Source organism: Candoia aspera, chromosome 5, assembly GCF_035149785.1.
Source record: "Candoia aspera isolate rCanAsp1 chromosome 5, rCanAsp1.hap2, whole genome shotgun sequence".
In the NCBI taxonomy this organism is placed as follows: Eukaryota; Metazoa; Chordata; class Lepidosauria; order Squamata; family Boidae; genus Candoia; species Candoia aspera.
In genome coordinates this window covers 36,615,709-36,629,188 of record NC_086157.1, presented here as the reverse complement: position 1 = coordinate 36,629,188, position 13,480 = coordinate 36,615,709, and the positions used below count along the sequence as shown (strand labels likewise).

The following is a 13,480-nucleotide window of genomic DNA, read 5'->3' as shown; positions in this document are numbered from 1 at the left end:
TTGTATACAATTCTTTTAAATGTTTTATTTATGTTGTTAACTTTTAGTGTTTAGTGAATCAAATGCAAGTTCTCCCACAATTTCCATTTATAATCCCAGAATATTCTGAAGTGTTACACCGTGATAAAAGCAGCAAACATTCTGTTATACAGAAGAGGAGGATAATCACGTATGAGCTGCTGATGCTTCCATTTATACGCTAACAAGAAATTTGGCAAAGACTCAAAAGCCAGTGCACATGCAATTAAGAAAACTACAGAAAGATCACATTACCCAATTAAAAAAATCAAGAACTTGTTAGTGTTTATGTGATCAGGTTTCTATGGGAATGGTGCAATCTTATCTGCTACATTGGGGACAGTCTCAAGTACAGATTATTTTTTCAATATGTACAGTATAATTCAAATTACTCTTCAGCCAAATTGGTTATTTTTAAAGGCTATAAAATAATCTAATAATGTTTAATGTATATGAATTAAAGCAAAAATGTAGAAATTGAACTTACTTAAGGAATTTACTTGCTTTATAAATCATGTATTTTTTTCTTATGAACAATTAAAATTTATATAAAATGTGAAATCATTTATAACATTGTCTTAAAGCTAATAGATAATTCATGGCCAACAATATTTCCAGCAAGATGAAACACTACTCAACTTTGCTGTTAATCTCTAGTCCTGAATTAGCACAATTCAGAAATACTTGTAAGTTGAGAAACAATTGTTTCTCAAAAAGCTAATTCTGAACATATATATATATAGTGCTTTATGTTTATGAAATTAATTTTAATTACAGATTAGTCATCTAGTTTATTTTACTTTTATGATTAAAACATAGTATGTATGTTATATAAAGCTTTCTGCTTAATAATCTGTACTATTAATGTTTTAAAACTCCCATTAGATTTGATCAGTGCTATCACAGAGCCACAAGCCAATGTTAAATACTTAATGAGAATAAGATCACTTAGTGATAAAAACAGAAAACATTTAACAGCATATCTTAAATAAGATCAGTTTTTCAGAATGCAATGATGTCTGCGGTGTTTTTAAATGAAATTATGGACTTCATATTCAGAATATTCAAATGGGATTGTCAGTCGGCTCATGATTCTCCAATATTTACCTATCTATTATCCAGTCTGGTCGAACTACTTTTTCGCCCTTCAGTTCCTTTATTTTGGCATTTGGAAGATTTGTAGCAATAATGTGCGTTGTTTTGGATCTAGAATAGTATACATGATATTGTCCTCCATGCAACATCATTAGCCGCCTCAATTCATCAGCAGAAGGATCTGTAATAGAGATACAAGATGCATAAAAATATTAAAAGAAACCATAACATGAAAAATCTAGTATCATGCTTTGGAATTAAGAGCTGTTCTTCAACTAATTTGTTTAACAAAACGTTAAGGATAAAGTAGAATGCATACAGTAGAGCATATACTGTACTTTATTGATATATTATATATAAATATTTATGTCAAAATATTAATATATAGATTTCATAGTTCTACCTCCCTCAGTAAAATACCAATTTTGAAAAGTTGCCACCAACTGTTTTTCATTAGGTTACTTTTGATATTTGTTTTAATATTTCTTCTTCATTCCCTACTGCAGTAAAATAAATGGGAATTGCACTAAAATGCTGTAATATGGCAGACTCCTCTTCAGTGTTCCAATAGACCTGCTATCCCTTTGTCCATGATACTGCATTTCATTCTCTCTTCCTTGCAGTTTTTGCAGTTGAAATTCAGACAACTGCACTCTTTTTCATTCATAGGTAGTATTGCTTCAGTAACATTCAGAGTAACCATACTAATAATTGACAGAAACATCTGCTATTAGTATATACAAGCAATATCTGAAATGGAATGCTATATTGTGGGATAATATACAATATTCCATTGTTTCTTTTTTATACCATGACAGTAAGAAAGACATTTCTTTCCTGTCACAAAGCATTTTTCTTTTTGAGTTCTTAAAGAAAAAAAATTTTTTTCTTACTACTGGGAGTCCCACAAGTGCGCTAGTAGCAACAACCTATTACCATTGGGTCTAAATTTTTATCTAAGTTTTCAGAGCATCTGTCTGGCCATTCCACAATTGTAGTGATTTACAGTAGATGGCAAGTGAAAGAAAAGTTTTCTGTCCATTCAACTATCAAGACTACAACACACAAACAAGCAAAATAAGTGTGTTTTCAGTAGATGCCCATCAGTCCTGCTCTTCAGTTTCTGTAATGGTATGTGGGAAAGACCTTGGGAGACAGGGCAAAGAGATGCTGCCTAGGAAACAGTCAGATAAGAGAGAGCATAGCCTGCAGGTGGATAGTGGGCAGGGCAAGAGGCTCATAAGGGACCCTTCCTGGTTTCTCAGGCTGTAGACGGTGGGAGAACTGTACTTTCAAACTTGCAGGATTCTGTTAATGTAGCTTTACAATAAAGTAGAATTAGCTTTTCTGGTTGTGTTTCCTGTCTGATTACCTGGTAAGGCTAACAGTTTCCCAACTCAGGTAAGAAGCAGAAAAGGAGTGTGTGAATCTGGAGCTTGCGTTTTGGAATACATACACAGTTTACTGTAAAACTAAGTTAAACTGGTCTATATCAAAATGAAATAGGAGTACATTCAGCATTGCATCCTGGTGTAATGAATGCCTATTCTAAAACACTCTCAGACTCATGATGTAACGGTTGCCTAATCCCAAATACTCAGTCTCACAAGCCAGAGCTTAAGGATAACTGATTTATTAAAGGAATAGTATGCAAATACAGAGAAAGCTGAGAATGAGCCAAAGCGCGTGAAATACAAACTAAATACCCTCGCTTCAAACCCAATCCCGCCCCTCACCCCACCATAGTAACCACCCCCTCCCAGGTGTTGGCAACCGTCACACATCGGCCTGGGAAAGTAACCTTGAATACATGTCATAACCCAAACATACATTCCTGCAGAACAGCAAGGAGATTACAGCCTGGCACGGCTGAAATTCCCCTCCCCGCAAATGACAGACACGGAACAGGAAAGTGACATGTGAAACGTTACGATGTATTCAAACCATTGGAACGATGAACATGACACATGAGCAGGAATGCAAAGATATCTGATTTATTAAAGAAGAATATGCAGGATCACAAAGAAAGCTGAGAATGATAAAAGCGTGCCAAATGCAAACTAAAAACCCTCGGTACAAATGAGATACCTCCCCCCGTAGAATCTTCCCAAGCTCACAATCCCAGGTGCTCCTAACGGCTTCTGATGGTCTGCGGGAAAAGTCCTTGAACAGAGCACATAACCCAAACACATTCCATTGAAATGAACATAGATACAGAGCTTGGTACAAGGTTTCACAGCAGCTCCCTCCCAAACAGAAACGCGTGTCAGCGCCATGGCATGTGAAACGTAACAATGTACAGTGCACATCGAAACAGTGAACATGACACCTGGAACTTTTCATTCAGGGAATTTAGGCAAGCAAAAATTGGCTCACTAATTCTTTCAGCAAACAAAGCTGAAAGAATTAGTTTCTGGTTAGGAACAGAATGAACTATAGCTATGCCATTTGCCCACATATTAGTTTCTTCATTAATTTTCTCTCAACCGTAACTATATTTCTAAAGGACATTTTGAACAGTTTATAAAAATAAAAGCATCACCTGTAAAGCCATTGACAAAGATGGCAACTCCACTGAAGATGCTAGATGAATTTCCATCTTTCTGATGTTGCATAGCTGCCTCTGAACGAAACTGATCCTCCAATTTCTGGACTTTGGCAGACATATATCCTCCCTTGAATGGAAATAACATGGACCTTTAGAGGTTGATTATCAACGTGATCAATTCTATAATTATATGAAGAACAGTTTAATAAGCTGTGAAATAGTTATGCTAATTCATAACTTATGCTTTGGAAAACACAACAGGTAGCTTCACATACTAACAAAATCAGACCACATTATGACTGCTGAGTGATGAGAGATCCCAGCCTCTGTCCTATAAACTATGTGGTATCAATTTTATTTTTCACATGGGAAAAGTTGCATGTCTAATATTCATATGTACATTTTATAAATCTCACATGTCATCCTTAAGTTACTTCTGAATATCAGAAATAATGATTTTCAGTCCTATCTGAAGTGGAAAGTATGACTTTACCACTACTTTTTTGGCATGGCAATGGTGAATATGCTTTATTAATGAAATAAAATAATTACATTAAAGTGACACAAAAAGATTTAATTCTCCCCCAAACTGCTTATTCATTTGGTTGAAAGATTCATGGCATGAGCTTACCCATGTCCCCCAGCCATCTCTGTCACTGGCTCGTTTTCTCCATCCACCTTGCTTCATAGTGAACCTTAGTGAATTTGTGGAGGGGAAAAAGATTTATTTTTCAGTATTGCTACTATAACTCTTATACATAGCCAGAAATAATTCATAGAAAATAATCTACAATTAAGTACTCCAGATAGCCTTTGAATAATGATACAGGTAATACATTAAATATGTTTCCACAAGATACTAGTTTACAAGTTGCAAATTTCACTGAATACTTCACTGAATACAATGGAGATTTCATTGTTAACGTAAGGTATATCTCAGTGCTATATGCCAGTAGATTGTCTTAACTACACCAAAATAGCAGCCAATACTGTGACATTTAGAGCCAAACCAGACAATTGAGCAACTAATGATATAAGGAGAAAAAAAAAAAGGGGGGGGAGGCAGAATCAGCATAGAATATGTCCTCTTCAAAAACTGTATTATAACTGTGTTAGCATTAACTTATGATACTGATACTGTTATTTCATATAAATATTGTATGGATAAGAGTTGGGGACAGGCCAAACTGGATGCCTTCACCGTTAATTTCAAACTTCTGTCTGCAGATGAGAGCATATGAACTACAATCAGCAATTACACAGTAAAGTCAATGGCTTGGTCTGTTTCAGTAAAACGCGAACATAAATGCCCAGACAAGAATACCACAAAATCCATTTGGCATCCTAAAACTAAACAATATATTATGGCTTAAGATTTCATGGGCTGGATTTCATCAGTCTATAAGTATCCTTATAAGGGAACACAGCTCACAAATTAAGACAAAAAGCATAATGATATACTGGAACACTTTGGCTCCAAGTTCCATGTAACCGATTACACGGAAACTTGAGTGTTTTAAGATTTTCGAATCTGCATACAAACATATACCTGTTAACAACTAGGAAAAACAACTAAAATCAAAGGCAGAGGCTTAAATATCCTGTTTCCTTTCCCCAGTGGCTAAGCAGTTTTCCTAACTTCATACTGCTCTTGGAATACAAGGCCAGATTAAGCTCTTACTCTCTCCCAACATTTAATATTTTGAACTCATCTCTGTGCTTTTAGGCTGAACAAACAACCTCAGAAGGCCAGCACTATGTTAGCCTCAGATTTTCTTCTACACTCTGGAGATTAATAAAGAAACACAGTCTTCTATTTTTCTTCAAGACTGGCAAACAGCGTGAGGCTTACTGCATTTGACTGAGGGAAACAGAGCATTTGCCAAAGCAGGAATAAGAACATTTACTTAAGAATACATTATTTATTATATTCTCAGAATGAGTTATAGGTACCCAACCACAACACCAGATGCACAGAATCTACCAGGTATCTTATCTACACTGTTGTACTTGTGACTGCTATGATAGAACACTCTGAAAACACAAACAGGGCAAAATTCATTATAAATTAAAGTCCATGACTTTCAGTACAAAGTTGGAAAATGGGTCAATTATTATTTTCTCTGGGGGAATTGAAGAAGAAAATAATTGTACCAGTCCTGCCAGAACTTGCCTGTTATTAATCCCCTATGAAGCCATACCATGCAAGTAGCATAAACATAAATTAAGAACATGGAAGAATTTCCCTCTCATTATTATCATTTTGCTATCCTGAACTTTAAAATATCCAGAACAATTAAATAGACTTACCAATATTTTAAAAATTTTTACAAATGGAAACCATTAATAATTTAACATGCTATTCAAAGTATGCATAATTCTATAAGCTATGTGTTAAAGACGTTAAGATCTGAAACTAACTTTTTCATTGTAGCCTATGTCAGTTTTTCTATCTTAGTTTCTTGAGGAGACAAAATCAAGTATCTAAAATAATTAAGCAACAAATGTTTTTAACTTGTGTCCACAATTGGTTTCCCATATAAATATCAACCATGTTTACAAAAGTTCAGACAGCATTTACTGTATAGACAGGCTCTCTGCACCTAAACAAGTGTCCCAATGTGCTGTTTGTTGCTGACAAGCATTGGAAGAGATACATTACTGCATCCATCTAAAACTGTAATTTCCCTTTCACTCCTACTGATGCTACTGAACTTTTTTCTTGGGGAAGAGGTGAGTGGTGACTAATACTAGGTCAGGCAACAATTGGACAGGAAAGTTTCTAGTTTTGTCTTCAATTGGCACCAACTGGGAGGAAGTTCAGAGTAGTAAGTTTCAGACAGCAACAAAATAAAAAGAACTTCACACTTTAGCAAAATTAATACTCTTATAATGTAAGATTGCTTTGTTTTCCTCTAAGTAGCAAACACTCTTGATATGGGAGTCCACAAAAAAAGATGAAGAATCAAGACTGCCAGGAAAGCCTCACTGAACAGAGGCAGATAACTTTTTTGGCAGCCAGAGAATGCGGGATTTTTTCTAAGTTCATACACTAACTGTATGGTAATGACACAATGACTGATGGTTGGACTTTTTAAAATTATGAGTAAGATTTTTTTAAAATTAAAAGAGGTTTATTAAGCCTTTTTAATGCATGGAAGTCTGTTTCATCTACTTTGACTTTTTACAGGAGAATAGAGTTAAACTTCCTAACAGGGCAACCAAGGGGTGTCAAGAAAGTCAGGATGGTAGCCACAAATTACACAATTCAAGCCCCAACCCTTTTTAGGTGTGTTGTATGCACAATGCACATAAAAATAGGGGGAAGGGCTTCAACTGGCTGGCTGTAGCCATCTCAACATTTTTAATCCCTGTTTATATTAAAAATAATGAAAAATTTCATAATCTACAAAACACGTGCCAAATTAAGCTGGTTAAAATGCCATGAGATTTTTTGTTTTAATTTATAGCATAGTAATTTTCTATCTTCTCTAGTACAACTTCAATTTCTCTGGCCTTTCATTGTCACAATTCAGTTCCCTTGCCCAGAAATTGTTGCTTTTAATTTCTTTTTGCAAATCTGCTAGCTTTGCTGATTTATCTATGCAAATCTTAGTTGCCCAAAATACCTTTCAAATGGCGGACATCTATACAGTCGGTAAAAACAAGACCTGGAGCTGACTGTAGTTCCGATCACGAACTTCTTCTTGCACAATTTAGGATCAGACTAAAGAGATTAGGGAAGACCCACAGATCAGCTAGATATGAGCTCACTAATATTCCTAAGGAATATGCAGTGGAGGTGAAGAATAGATTTAAGGGACTGGACTTAGTAGATAGGGTCCCGGAAGAACTATGGACAGAAGTTCGCAACATTGTTCAGGAGGCGGCAACAAAATACATCCCAAAGAAAGAGAAAACCAAGAAGGCAAAATGGCTGTCTGCTGAGACAATAGAAGTAGCCCAAGAAAGAAGGAAAGCAAAAGGCAACAGTGATAGGGGGAGATATGCCCAATTAAATGCAAAATTCCAGAGGTTAGCCAGAAGAGATAAGGAATTATTTTTAAACAAGCAATGCGTGGAAGTGGAAGAAGACAATAGAATAGGAAGGACAAGAGACCTCTTCCAGAAAATTAGAAACATCGGAGGTAAATTCCAGGCCAAAATGGGTATGATCAAAAACAAAGATGGCAAGGACCTAACAGAAGAAGAAGAGATCAAGAAAAGGTGGCAAGAATATACGGAAGACCTGTATAGGAAGGATAACAATATCGGGGATAGCTTTGACAGTGTGGTCAGTGAGCTAGAGCCAGACATCCTGAAGAGTGAGGTTGAATGGGCCTTAAGAAACATTGCTAATAACAAGGCAGCAGGAGACCACAGCATCCCAGCTGAACTGTTCAAAATCTTGCAAGATGATGCTGTCAAGCTAATGCATGCTATTTGCCAGCAAATTTGGAAAACACAAGAATGGCCATCAGACTGGAAAAAATCAACTTATAACCCCATACCAAAAAAGGGAAACACTAAAGAATGTTCAAACTATCAAACTGTGGCACTCATTTCACATGCCAGTAAGGTAATGCTCAAGATCCTGCAAGGTAGACTTCAGCAATTCATGGAGCGAGAATTGCCAGATGTACAAGCTGGGTTTAGAACAGGCAGAGGAAGTAGGGACCAAATTGCCAATATCCGCTGGATAATGGAAAAAGCCAGGGAGTTTCAGAAGAACATCTATTTCTGTTTTATTGACTATTCTAAAGCCTTTGACTGTGTGGACCATAACAAATTGTGGCAAGTTCTTAGTGGTATGGGGATACCAAGTCATCTTGTATGCCTCCTGAAGAATCTGTATAACGACCAGGTAGCGACAGTAAGAACAGACCACGGAACAACGGACTGGTTTAAGATTGGGAAAGGAGTACGGCAGGGCTGTATACTCTCACCCTACCTATTCAACTTGTATGCAGAACACATCATGCGACAAGCTGGCCTTGAGGAATCCAAGGCTGGAGTTAAAATCGCTGGAAGAAACATTAACAATCTCAGATATGCAGATGATACCACTTTGATGGCTGAAAGCAAAGAGGAACTGAGGAGCCTTATGATGAAGGTGAAAGAAGAAAGTGCAAAAGCTGGCTTGCAGCTAAACCTCAAAAAAAACAAGATTATGGCAACCAGCTTGATTGAGAACTGGCAAATAGAGGGAGAAAATGTAGAAGCAGTGAAAGACTTTGTATTTCTAGGTGCGAAGATTACTGCGGATGCTGACTGCAGTCAGGAAATCAGAAGACGCTTAATCCTTGGGAGAAGAGCAATGACAAATCTCGATAAAATAGTTAAGAGCAGAGACATCACACTGACAACAAAGGCCCGCATAATTAAAGCAATGGTGTTCCTGTAGTAACACATGGCTGCGAGAGCTGGACTATAAGGAAGGCTGAGAGAAGGAAGATCGATGCTTTTGAACTGTGGTGTTGGAGGAAAATTCTGAGAGTGCCTTGAACTGCAAGAAGATCAAACCAGTCCATCCTCCAGGAAATAAAGCCAGACTGCTCACTTGAGGGAATGATATTAAAGGCAAAACTGAAATACTTTGGCCACATAATGAGGAGACAGGACAGCCTGGAGAAGATGCTGATGCTAGGGAGAGTGGAAGGCAAAAGGAAGAGGGGCCGACCAAGGGCAAGGTGGATGGATGATATTCTAGAGGTGATGGATTTGTCCCTGGGGGAGCTGGGGGTGTTGACGACCGACAGGAAGCTCTGGCGTGGGCTGGTCCATGAAGTCACGAAGAGTCAGAAGTGACTAAATGAATAAACAACAACAACCATTTTATCTCTAACATTGGGAGACAGATTAAACCAACAGATAGTTCAAGTTCACTCAGTGAGTTTGGTATGTGAGTAAAGTACCGAAGTGGGATCGCTCCAACTCTACCTCAATAACACTTTTAAATTGTTTAGTCTATCTGTTATACAGACTTGGACTTTTCATCACAAACAGTGGAAGAATTCACCATTTATTGAACTCATTAATGGAAAAAAGAAAGGATAATATGATTTTTAGAAATTAAAAGTATGTTTTTGGTGGTATAAACAGAGTACCCAAATGTTTTAAAAATATTACCACTAGATATGAGCTACATGGGGTGTGGCCCAGAACAGAGGCCTTAATAACAGCTCCCACTTTATGGAATCTCTCTCCCAACTCCCCCAGAGGTATGGATGGCCCTGACCCTGCTGGTATTTCATAAACAAGCCAAAGCAATTTTGTTTCAGCAAACATTTGGCACATAATTTAATTTAAGGGTAACTGTCAGGTTTACTTCTATTTGTTAAATTATATTAAATTTGTTTTCTCTCTGTTGTATTCTCACAGAGACTGCTAGGATTGGAGCAAGTTATAAATATTGTAAAACAAATAAATAATGAACATAAACTACCACAAATACCAGTTCTAGCATTTATTATATATAGGTAGTGCTTCACATTATAATCCATTTTCAAATCTAGCACTACTATTAAAAGCTACTATCTATCTCAGAACATTAAAAATAAAACTTTCCTGATTTTACTGACTACTATTTCATGTCAATCATTTATCTCACAGATGTAAGATAATGCTTTTTATAAAAACAACTATTATCCTATTCTTGAACACTTTTACAGGCCTAGCTTTTGACTGGAACACTTCTACATTAGGTTTTTCCTTTAGATTTTCTATTCATTTTTATTGGGTATCTATGATATGGTTTTCAAATAAATACTCTCCTGCATTATCCCAATACTTTCTCACAATTTTTTCATTATTGATTTTTAGAAAAAAGAAACACAATTATGTAGATCAATATTCTTTCATCTTGATATCTGCATTTCTGGGAGGAAGGTAAACATAACCATCTAAACTGATTAAATTAATAAACAGTGTTAATTTTCAATGTGGCTCTGTCCTCTTTTTCAATGAAGTGCAGCCTTTGATCTGACCAACTTTGTGTACCTCTGACTAAAACGGGCAATATTTTTAACATTTTGATAGATTATTTACTTGTTCTTTTAAAAAGCATTAAAATGTTTTCAGCTAATCGAAAAAAATGAAATACTGGTTTAATAATGCTTAAGTGAAAAGTGTCTAGCACAAATGTTAATTATTTTTAAATATCGTTATTTCATTAGCAGATTTTAGAAGCAGATTTCTCTCTTGATATTTGTGTGTGCTAAACTACTTCTAAGCAACTTTTAAAAAATATTTGAACAGTAACTTCTAAATAAAACATGCTTATTTTCAAAGTGATTTTAACAACGTACATCAAAAAAAGAACATAGCAGAGGGTACTCAAATACTTTCTAAAATAAGGAAATTTAACTGTACTTTTTTTAAAATAGAAAGATAATGATTGTATACAACTAGATCTCATAATCAAAGCTAATACTGTATGCACACTGCTTGGAAATCAAGTCCCATTGAATGAATTGAGTCTTTCTTCTTGAATTAACACAGATTGATTTGATCATCCAAAGAATTTTACTAGGAAGCTCTGCATGGGACTGCCTGTACCTAGATTTCTCAGCAAGCAGTTATATGGAAAAGCAGAAAGTTTTGCTATGTGCCTAGGTAAGTTTAGGATAAACATTAAAGGAAAATATTTAAAAATCATCTGTGATTACTTCAAATTGCTTAAAGTTTCCTTTAAGAAGTCCTCTTAATGCTGCCTTGCACCCACTGCTAAAAACCCTAATTGTTCAGTAAGTCAGTAGATTACAGAACAACAAAAAACAGGAAAAATGTAACGTAAATTCTGCATATACTACGCCTGTTAATTATCATGAGTTTAACAAAGCTATTACAAAGATTCTGTTACCCATTGGAATAAAGAGATGTTCTAAGATGTTGGTTTGACCTTTTTGTTCTGAATCTCTGAGATAACATAATTAGCATGAACAATTTTTCCTTACTGATAGTATTAAGGAGTTCACATGTGCCAACTGGATAGTTATGATATACAAATAGCATCCTGCATGAAGAATCTGCTAATGCAACCCTTAAAGAACTCATTTTATCTGGTGGGCCACTTTTACAAAAAAAAAAAAAAAAACGTGAAATCCTGTTATTTAACTTACACCATTTAGGCTAAAGCACGATCAATTCCGTCCAGTCTTTTTATTCTGAGCCTGGCGCTTATTTTTGCGGCAGTCTTACAACACCTTCACTCTAGCCAATACTAATTTCCCTCGGCCTCATTAAAAACCCAACAGCTTCACTTCCTTTCGTGGCGCCGGGCAACCAAACCGAAGTGCCCACCGCCGCTCAGCTACTATAATTCATAATGAGCATGAATGATAGTAGCAAGCAGCAGACAGCTGCAGTGATGGAAAGCTACAGACAGCGCCACGGTTTCCAGAACGGGTGCGTTGCGCAGATGATCACCCAGAGCTAATGACAGCACCCCCGGCGCGGCCCCTCGGAGTAGACCCCCGCCGCACAGCCCGCAGTGGCTTCTGCCGGGGCTGCCTCGCGCAACTGAGTCCCTGTCCCGCTGCGGGAGCGCTCGTGTTGTGTCTGAAGCGGCGGCGATGGTACAGAGGAGGCCCATGTGATTCGCGCCCAGTGATACAAAGCGCAGCGCAGCCCGTCGCCGGCGGGCGCGAGTAGCAACTGCCTGACCCGCACGCGGTCGGCCAGGTTACGTAAGCCGCTGCCCCGGCAGAAACCGTGCAGCGGCGACGGCCGCCACGGCAGGCGGGAGAGCCGCTTCGGGCCCGGAACTGCCGCGGGCCTCCCCGAGACAGAGCCGGGGAGCGACGGGCAGGAGTTGCTCTGCTCGCCCGCGGGAGGGAGTTGAAACGAGTCGACGCCGCTCTCTCACCTCTCGTCGCGCTGTGAGCGGCACCGCCGTCTGCCCTCCCGGGCCGCGCAGGGCTTCACATCGCGTCCTCTCCGCGACCGCCGCTCGCGCTTCTTCCCCTCGCCTGGCTTCGCCTCCTCCGTCTCCCCCCCCGCCTCTTCCTCCGACCTTCCCTTTCCCTCAGAACGCCGCGTCACGCACGGCGCGCAGAAAGTCTCGCGCCACCAACCGCTCCTGCCCGTCTCTCCCTCCTTTTCCTCCGATCGGCGACGCTCGCTCGCTCGTTCGCACCAGCAGGTCGTTCCTGCCCTGAGGCGGCGCCCCCTGGTGGTGCGAGGCACTGAGGAGTCGAGTGGCCGTTGAGCGGCTACTCCTCTCCGCCGCGGGCGAGAGCTTCGGAAGAAAAAGCGGCCTCCGCGCGTCACGTGACGTCTGGGGAAGGGGAAAATATCCCCGCCCCCCTTTCTGCTTCTCGCTCTCTTTCCCTGAGCCCCCCCTTCCCCTCGCGCTGCGGGCTGCGGACTCTCCATAGGCTGGAAGGGCCAAGCTTCAGCGCCCCCTAAAGGAGGAAAGCGGAAGTGGCGGCGCCACTCTCCCAAGCTCACAAATAGAAATCGGGGGGGAGAGAGAGCCCTGCTCGTGCTCTGAGGGGAGTGCTATATATAGACGAGATGGTTCCAGATACGCGCAGCCGTAGCGCCACTCCGCCGAACTGCAGCTCAGAATAGCCTGCTGGCTCATTCATGTCCTGCCGTGGCTTCGGCAGGGGCGCTTGCGTGATTTTCTGCAGCAAAAACGGATTTATTCGCAGCGCCCGCCAAGTCTTATTGCAATCGCGAGCCAGCCTGGCGGGGTTTGCTTTCTCACACGCGCGCTTGGACCCGGACTGGCTACTGCTGCTAATCCAACAAAGACGCTGATCTGACTCGCCTATTGCTTCTGTGCAATTAAATGCGAAAAAGCTGGATTTTCGT

General features: G+C 39.2%; 1 protein-coding gene across 2 annotated transcripts in view; it reads right to left on the bottom strand.

The window, feature by feature from the left end:
* Positions 1-12,839, bottom strand: part of REV1 (REV1 DNA directed polymerase) — a 68,231-nt gene extending 55,392 nt beyond the window's left edge. The window contains exons 1-4 of one of the 2 annotated variants that reach the window (XM_063304969.1): positions 12,528-12,839; positions 4,293-4,356; positions 3,656-3,788; positions 1,126-1,294 (exon numbers count right to left, since the gene is read on the bottom strand). In XM_063304969.1, coding sequence (XP_063161039.1) covers positions 1,126-1,294; positions 3,656-3,788; positions 4,293-4,349 — 359 coding nt within the window. In that variant the 5' untranslated portion in view covers positions 4,350-4,356; positions 12,528-12,839. Of the gene's footprint in view, positions 1-1,125; positions 1,295-3,655; positions 3,789-4,292; positions 4,357-11,781; positions 11,801-12,527 lie in introns of those variants that run through there. The other variant, XM_063304968.1, reaches the window with a different exon arrangement.
* Between the last annotated feature and the right edge of the window lie 641 nt (positions 12,840-13,480).